General features: G+C 37.6%; 1 protein-coding gene across 1 annotated transcript in view; it reads right to left on the minus strand.

The window, feature by feature from the left end:
* Positions 1 to 4430: 4430 nt before the first annotated feature.
* The window catches only part of edem2 (ER degradation enhancer, mannosidase alpha-like 2), a 31123-nt gene continuing 26059 nt past the window's right edge, over positions 4431 to 9494 (minus strand). The window contains exons 10-11 of the mRNA XM_053643533.1: positions 7590 to 7711; positions 4431 to 5871 (exon numbers count right to left, since the gene is read on the minus strand). Coding sequence (XP_053499508.1) covers positions 5428 to 5871; positions 7590 to 7711 — 566 coding nt within the window. The 3' untranslated portion in view covers positions 4431 to 5427. The remainder of the gene's footprint in view (positions 5872 to 7589; positions 7712 to 9494) is intronic.

The raw sequence follows: 9494 nt of genomic DNA on the forward strand, positions 1-9494 counted from the left end.
TAAATAGAATTGGGCTAATAGAAACTAACCTTGCGGAATACCATTTACCATATTAAAATCATGTGAGACAGTTTCTCCAACTTCATCATGGAATGTCTGATTTGATAAGAAGTCCAGTTATACATCCTTCCACCAATACCCATATTATGTAATTTGATAAGTGGACCTTCTCTCCACATTGAGTCATAAGATTTATTTATATCAAAGTACACTATAACCATGACCTCTTTTATACTAATTGCATTACTACCTTTCACTATGGTGTCTAATGTAGATCTACTTTTACAAAAACCACTTTGTTGTGTACTAATCAATCCTTTCTGTTCTAAATAATATGACAGTCTATGAACTATTACCTTTTCCCTCCATTTATATAAGTGAGATGTTCATGCTATTAGCCTGTAATTTCCTGCATTATCTTGGTTTTTGCCAGGCTTACTAAAAGGCAATATCAGGGCACTTTTACAGTTATGAGGCAATATGCCTTCTCTCCATATCTTATTAAACAGTCTTCGTATAATTTCCATAACATCTGATAATTGTCTAAACATAGCATAGCAAAGTTGGTCTTGTCCTGGAGCCATATAGCCGCTTTTCTCTAAGGCCATTTTCAACTCATGTGTTGTGAATTCCATGTCTAGTGGTGATCCGTCAATGTCCTTTTTGTTTAATACATCGGAAAATTTTCTTATAAAATATCCTCTTTCCGCTGTTTATGTGTCTCATCATAATTACTTCCACTATGTATGCTTGCAAACTTCTTACATAATAAATCGGCTTTCTCCTTGTTTGTTATTGCCCAGTATTCTCCATCTATCAACTCAGGGATTTTAACAGATTTTCTTTTCCCAATCTTTTTAGTCATTGACCAAACATCATTCAAATCTATTTCTCTACCAATAGTTGAGCAGAACTGTCCATGCATTCTTCTTTGATGATTTAATTATTTTCCATCCCATAGCTTTCATTCTTTGGTAATGAATCAGATTGTCTTGGCTCAGATGCTTCCTTAGGTCTCTAAGTGCACGATTTCTTTCTTTTATTGCATTTTTACATTATTATTCCACCATGGAGACATTTTTTGTTTTCCATTCACTATGCTGTTTGGTATACAAGTTGATGCAGCGTTAATAATCGAGAACGTCACTGTGTCTGCACAGTTATCTACATCCCCTTCCATCGATATGGTTTCAATGGATTCATTGCAGCACACTCTAAATTTCTCCCATTCAGCTGTTGTGGATAAAAATGACATGAAACAAACATGAGGGAGACTTAGTATGAGTAAAATGTAATTTTATTGGTAATTCACAGGACTGGTGGGTGCGTAGTCTGGAGGAGAGCGGGAGGGGGAAGAAAATGGGGTGCGTCCTGGGGACATGGGAAAGTCAGCAAAGGTGAAGTGAGAGGACCACTGAGAGTGGGGCGGACTGGTAGGTGAGAAGAGGGACGAATGGTCGGGGCCCGGATCAGAGAAGAGGACATCTCCCTCAGACTGAAAGCTGGAGGCGGGTTCTGGCTGTGTAGAGGCGTCAACACCCACGTTCACGGGGCAGATTCTGTATCGGGGGGGACCCCGCATTTCCATTTCTAGAGGGGGTGCTGCGAAGATAGTTAAGTAGCACCATGATATCAGCAGTGAGATGCACAAGCTGATAATGAGTGTCCAGATCCAGATCCAGTAAAGGGGAGAGGAAGGACTGACGATGGGCACCTAGACACACAGAAGCGGTTTTAGGCGGATATTGACAAACTGGATTTACACTTTAAACTTTAAGAGTACTACACTATGGTTTACTAGTCGAAAAGTCAAAAAGAAGTATAAGAGCTGAGGAGTACTGACACACACACACACACTCACACTCACTCTCGCACAGTCAAGGACAGGCATGTAGACATAAAGCACACACACATAAATAACTTTATAAGAATAATGAAAAGAAGTATTAAGATAGTACAAGACATTACAATATCTTATAATAATAGAAAAACTCTTTATAAAATACAGAATAGCAGGATATGCAGAACAGTAGAAGGGTAATATAATGATATTATGAAGTAGGAAATACAGTAAACCGTTTTTCAAGCAGTATAACTATATATAAAATAGCTTTCCCCCCCCACCCCCCGCGAGATAATAGTAAGACCAAGGTCACTCTAGATTGTTTTGTCTCTCCACTTTTGATTCTACGGGTAATTCAAATCCCTTGGTTTTGATTCTCTGGGTTATTCGAAATCCCTTGGTTTTGATTCTCTGGGTTATTCGAAATCCCTTGGTTTTGATTCTATGTGTAATTTGAAAACCCCTGGTTTTGATTCTATGTGTAAGTGGAATAGCCCTTTTCTTGAACATAAGAGTAAGGTAGATGAGCTCTTTTTTAACCCTATTGGTAGTGATATCATAGTCTTCATGAAACCTATGGGTTAGTTACTGTGTAAATACAGTATAAATACTGGAGCTTAAGCTCAGGGTATCAGATCACTTCTGAGAATTCTCATCGGTGTGGATCTCGTGTGGTGGAACGGAACCAATAAAGCTGGACCCTTGCTTCTTCTCACTCACGGCTGGTGTTTTTTTCTATCTCCAACTGGGCTCAGAGGTAGATGTGAGTATTGGCTTCTAAGTTGAATTTTAAGTGTTTTTGGGTAATAGGCTAAATTTGAGCCAACACAGCTTTAGAGAAACACCATCTCTATTCTGTACCCTTCCTGTACATGTAATTCAAAATGAATTGTGCATAATATCATATAGTGATCACTCCCTGTGTTGGTGTTATTGAATACTTTCCATTCACATGAATTTCTCATAGTTCCAGCGACTAAAGTAAGGTCTAGGCATGATACTGAATTTCTTGTAATATCTGCCCTAGTACCACCTCCATCATTAAGACATAAAGTGATCTCTCATCCATTAATTTTTCAACTACTTCTCCATTTTTTCCTGTATGATCACTTCCCCACAGATTGTTAGGAGCATTGAAGTCTCTGCACCATTTTTCTCTTCTGTCAACATTTGGTACAATGTCTTGAAATATTTGCAATGACTAATTGACAAAAATGGACTAATTTATTATTATTATTAATTATTATTAATATTTTTTAATATTATATTTTTGTCTTTAATGCCAAATGATCATCTGGCAGCACAACTCATGATGAAGTTAGAAAGTACTTAGAAGATTCCGATAACAACCTGACATCTCTTAAGGCATTTCCCAAAGTTAAGAGGCTTTTTATCAAGTACCATACCACATTGCCCTCCAGTGCTCTTTTTAGTCATGGAGGCAATCTTTTGACCTCATTTTGAAACAGAATGAGTGATGACCACATGGAACAAGTCTTACTGCTCCATTACAACAAATAACACTGTCTCAGTGACCTAACCCATGATGACTGATGTATTAGCTACTTTATCTGTTGCTCTATTGTCCAGTTTGATTTTTGGAAGATAAAGAGCACACACACGCAAACACACACATACAGATTTAATTGATTTCTTTCCCAAATTGCATTGACTGCTCTGAAATCAGAGACCAATGTTTCAGGAGTTTAGGACACAGAATCACATGCTTATACGACAACCATTTTATTTCCCATTTAGGTTTATGTATATGCTGTATTTTTTTTTTTTTTTAGGATTAACTTTTTTTTTCCAAGGCATTGTTAGATGCCAGTGTTTCCTGCCATAGCTATGCAAAGATTTCAAAAACAGTATCATAGCCATGAAACTAGCTCTTGTTATGATTTTAAACCTGTAAATGGCACACTTATATAGCACTTTTATCCAAAGCGCTTTACACTGTGTCTCATTCACCCACACGCCAATGGTAGCAGAGCTGCCATGCAAGGCACTAACTTACCATCTGGAGAAACTTGGGGTTCAGTGTCTTGCTCAAGGAATGTATGTGGAGTCACATTAGCCAGGAATCGAACTCCCAACCCTATGATTAGTGGACAACCCGCTCTACCACCTGAGCCACAGCCGCCAGTATTGGTGGTTCATCATTATGGGTGATTAAGTGTAGATTAGGTGATGGGTAAAAATGGCAATTATATCTATTCAAAATCCCCAACACAAAGTGTGCAACAAGTTTTCTGGATGTTGGTTTACTTTTTGGGGAAAAAATACTATACATTTTTGTAGGGTTTTTGTTGTTGTCACCTGTTAGTAAAGACTGCACAATTGTTATTTAGGCCCCACTCTACCACCTGAACCACAGCCGCCCCTGTATTTAACCACTTAAAGATCTCAAAGTAAAAATATGTTCTAAAGTCTGATTTTGTGGTGGCTGTGCTTTAAAATTAAATGAAATGTTTGAAAATGATTAACAGTTGAAAACATTCATTAGAAATTTAGAAAAGTAATCAAAAAGCAATAAAATGTAAGCAGTTACATTACTTTAATAAAGTAATTGAAATAGTTACACTACTTATTACATTTTAAATAGGGTAACTTGTAATCTGTAACCTAGTACATTTCCAAAGAAACCTTACCAACACTTGTCTCCATTCGCTTTGTCGCTGCAAGTTGCTATATGTGTGAATGCACCTTAAGACAGTGCTACAGGGAGAGTGGAAGGACAGCTGATCGTCCTTGCAGTGGAAAATTACATGTAACCATGTGTCCGCCCCAGACATGATCGAGAACTTGCAAATGCCTTGGTGGAAGAGTGGGGTAACATCTCACAGCAAGAACTGGACAAATCTGGTGCAGTCCATGAGGATGAAATGCTCTGTAGGACTTAAAGCAGCTGGTGGCCACACCAGATACTGACTGTTACATTTGATATTGACCCCCACCCTTTGTTCAGGGACTCATTATTCAATTTCTGTTCATCAAATGTCTGTGAAACTTGTTCAGTTTGTGTCTCAATTGTTGAATGTGAGAGGATATTTTTGATAAATATATATGTGTGTGTGTGTATGTGGTGATTTAGGTAATAGCTTCAATGAGTATATACACACGTTTAGATGACTTTAAAGCCTCGTTCGTGAGCATCTCCATGGCCATGCTTGCTGGCTAAAAAAGAAACCATATTTTGTGTGTGCTGGTCATATTTGCTAAGTTTACTAGCAGTGGAGATTTTCTACACTACATAGCTTCTGGTCACTTTCTCTTCAATTCAATTTCTCTTCCATTGTACCTTAACTAGTTAGAAACATGATGTCATTACTTGCTGGTATTATTTGGAATTTTTTTAAAACACAAAACTGCATAACACAATTATTTTATTCCTTTATTGTACTTATGCATTTTAATTATTATTTATTTATAAATTTTATTCATCCTCAGTGACGTCCAACAAGTTTTCCTGGGGTGCCACACATATTTCAGTTTTACATTTAAGGTAGGAAATTTCCACATATTTTCAGTGACTGTATAAAAAAAAATTATATTCTACATCTTAATCTTAGAACAATTTCTGCTCATGTGCTGTCAGAAAAGACTTGACCCAGGAGTGCAAATCGAGCGCTGAAACTTTGCATTGGGCAGGACAGCCGAAATGCTTTTCTTCTTTCTCTAGGACTTAATCTTTCTGAATTTCTGTCTCCCCAAGCCTCTGATTGGTCCATGGAAGGCTTATAGCACTCTGTTAAGCTCAGAAGGATGTCCTGTAGCTCTGAACGCTCATCTTGGTCCTTGCTGCAGCAATGCAAAGCAGCCGGATCAAGTGGATGTGCCTCTGTATTAAAGATATAACCCCCTGCCCCCAGAATGCAGTCCCCATGTGCCCCACCCAGCTCAAATGTTGTGCCTGTGTTGTGAATAAAGTTGTCAGGATCAAACAGCAGGTAAAGGTACTTGATAGTTTCAGCCAAGAAGAACGACTCCATCCGGTTGTCCAGCTTGTGATCTCTTACATCCTTTACCTTTGGAAACAGACAGACATACAAACAAATAATAAAAATAAAAACAAACAAGAATGAAGGTGCAAAGACAACTCATGGAGAGGTTATACCTTTCTCTCAAGGAATACCCTCATACCTTTCTTAAGAATGAAAATACAATCCCTGCCAAAAGTATTGGAACAGCACGGCCAATTCTATTTTTTTCCACAACATATTGACATTTACAATATATACAATATATTATAAGACATTTGGGTTTGAGATCAAAAGATGAATATGAGATGATAGATCAGAATGTCAGTTTTCGTTTCCTGATATTTACATCTAGATGTGTTAAACAACTTAAAACATGGCACCTTTGAACAGATCACCCAATTTTTAGGTGCTAAAAAGTATAGGAACAGATAGTCTTAAAGTAAATTACACTTATATTTCGTTGCTTATCCCTTTCTTGAAATAAATGCATCAAGCCATTGACCCACTGACATCAACAACCTTTTGCATTTTTCCTTTGTGTTGCTTCTCCAGGCTTGTACTGCAGCCTCTATCAGTTGTTGTTTGTTTTGTTGGCAGTGCTCTTTGGGTCTGTAACAACCTTCAAAGACTGATTAGACCTCACAGCCTGGGCTCATCACATTGGTAGAGGTTAATCTTGGTTCCAGAACCAGTTTGGCCTTCTGATTCTTACAGCTCATGAGTGGTTTGCATCTTGTGGTTGGCCTCTGTATTTCTGGACCTGACGTATTCTTCGAATGGTGGATTGTGACACCTTTACCCCTGCCCTGTGAAAGTCTGTGTTTTGGGGTTCTTCTTCAGTGCTCTCACAATGCTACTGTCATCAACTGCTGTTGTTTTCCTTGGCTGACTTGTTCCATGTCTGGTTGTTAGTACACCAGTGGTTTCTTGGTTGTATTAGCTATGCCCAATGCTTATGCAATGGCTCTGATAGATTTTCCCTCTTCTCTCAGCTTCAAAATGGCTTGCTTTTCTCCCAGAGACAGCTCTCTGGTCTTCCTGTTGGTTTATACTTTTAAAAACAAATATAGTCTTCACAGGCAAAACCCAGTGATCAAACCAAGAGCAGACCTACTAATTCTATTAAAGTATTAAAAAACATTTTAATTGTTGACTACTATAGTTTCTCACTGTAACTGAAAAAGCTAGATGGATGGTACACTCTCACAAATGACAACAGTAATGCTCACTCCATGCCTGCAGGAGACAAACGACACGCAACAGGAGCACTTTTTGGACAGATACTCGTCGCTTGCTAGTGTGAACACAGGCTTACTCTCGCATTCTCATTATTATTTTCTCTTTCCCAATCTTTTTTTATCTACTTTTTGCTTTTCATTCTATCTTTTTTCCTCATATTTATTTTTATTTTTTCTCTTGCAGTTGATTTCACTCTTCTTTTTTCTTTCTTTCTTTCATTTTATCTATTCTTTCTTTATTCTGGCATTCTCCCTTACTTTATTTATTTAATCACTTTCAGCTGCTTCCATGCACACTGTATTGTACATAATGCTTATTTTATACTACATTTGTGATTGTGATCTGGAAGGATGCCAACAGAGGCTAGTCTATAAACGATTCTATGTTAGTCTGGACATTAAGTGAGTTGTCTGGAGACAGAAGCCTAGTGATAGACTAAATTAATTGTGCATACATCTTAATTCTAAAGATTTTCCTAGATTCAACCTGTATGGACAAATCTGGGTTAGTATTCAAGTACTCACACTTGCAAATCCGCATTTAACATGGCTCATCTTCTCTATGGACTCTACTGCATCCCGGCCTAGCTGCAGAAATGTTGGATTACCTGTAGCCTTATACAAGTACATTGCACTCTCAATCAACTCTAAAAAAGAAAAAAAAGGAAGGTGATAATTCTTTATTGTTACTGAAGGCAGTTATCTACACAGACTTACTTAGTTTAACAATTTGAACAGTGCGTCATGCTGTAAATATATAGTGAAGTGTGAAATCTTAAAATCTATCTAAAAAAAATAAATAAATCCAAATTTACAATGAAACTTCAAGGATGTGATCAGTGTGGTAGTTGCCATTCTTTCTTTCAGTGTTTTCCAGAACTCACAACGTAACATTGCTTAGCAACTCAAACATGCTTGCAGTCTCTCAGTGACATAAAATAGTGCCAAAATATATGCAATGATAAACACAGACACAAGAAATGGCTCTTTCTTCAGAGTGCAGTAATCCTGCAGCTTCTAGCCACAGATGGTGTATTAGTATGCAATCTTAAACTTTAAAAATTAATCAATGCAGTGTGCCACTTTATAACAATAAAAAAATCCTGACATGCAATGGTGCTTGAAAGTTTGTGAACCCTTTAGAATTTTCTATATATCTGCATAAATATGACCTAAAACATCATCAGATTTTCACACAAGTCCTAAAATTAGAAAAACAGAACCCAATTGAACAAATGAGATAAAAATATATTACTTGGTCATTTATTTATTGAGTAAAATGATCCAATATTACATATCTGTGAGTGCCAAATATGTGAACCTCTAGGATTAGCAGTTAATGTGAAGGTGAAATTAGCTGATACTCATCAGGCTGGAAAAGGTTACAAAACCATTTCTAAAGAAGTTTGGACTCCACCAATCCACAGCCAGACAGATTGTGTACAAATGGAGGAAATTCAAGACCATTATTACCTTCCCCAGGAGGTAATAAAGGACAAAGGAACCAAGGGTAACTTCTAAGCAACTAAAGGCCTCTCACACATTGGCTAATGTTCATGAGTCCACTATCAGGAGAACAATCAACAACAATTGTGTGCATGGCAGGGTTGCAAGGAGAAAGCCACTGCTGTCCAAAAAGAACATTGCTGCCCACCTGCAGTTTGATAAAGATCACTTGGACAAGCCAGAAAGCTATTGGAAAAATATTTTGTGGACAGATAAGACCAAAATAGAACTTTTTGGTATAAATGAGAAGCGTTATGTTTGGAGAACGGAACACTGCATTCCAGCATAAGAACCTTATCCCATCTGTGAAATATGGTGTTGGTATTAACATGGTTTGAGCCTGTTTTGCTGAATCTGGGCCGGGACGACTTGCCATCATTGATTGAACAATGAATTCTGAATTTTTCCAGCGAATTCTAAAGAAAAATGTCAGGACATCTGTCTGTGAACTGAATCTCAAGAGAAAGTGGGTCATGCAGCAAGGCACTGACCCTAAGCATGCAAGTCGTCTACCAAAGAATTATTTAAGAAGAATAAGGGTAATGTTTTGGAATGGCCAAGTCAAAGCCCTAACCTTAATCCAATAGAAATTATGTGGAAGGACTTGAAGCAAGCAGTTCATGTGAGGAAACCCACCAACATTCCAGAGTTGAAGCTGTTCAGTACTGAAGAATGGGCTAAAATTCCTCCAAGTTGATGTGTAGGATTGATCAACAGTTACCGGAAAGTTTAGTTGCAGTTTTTGCTGCACAAGGGGGTCACACCAAATACTGAAAGCAGAGGTTCACATACTTTTGCCATCCACAGATATGTAACATTGGATTATTTTCCTCAATAAATAAATGACCAAGTATAATATTTTTGTCTCATTTGTTTAAATTCTTTATCTACTTTTTAGGACTCGCATGAAAATCTGATGATGTT

This window comes from Ictalurus furcatus, chromosome 15, assembly GCF_023375685.1.
Source record: "Ictalurus furcatus strain D&B chromosome 15, Billie_1.0, whole genome shotgun sequence".
In the NCBI taxonomy this organism is placed as follows: domain Eukaryota; kingdom Metazoa; phylum Chordata; class Actinopteri; order Siluriformes; family Ictaluridae; genus Ictalurus; species Ictalurus furcatus.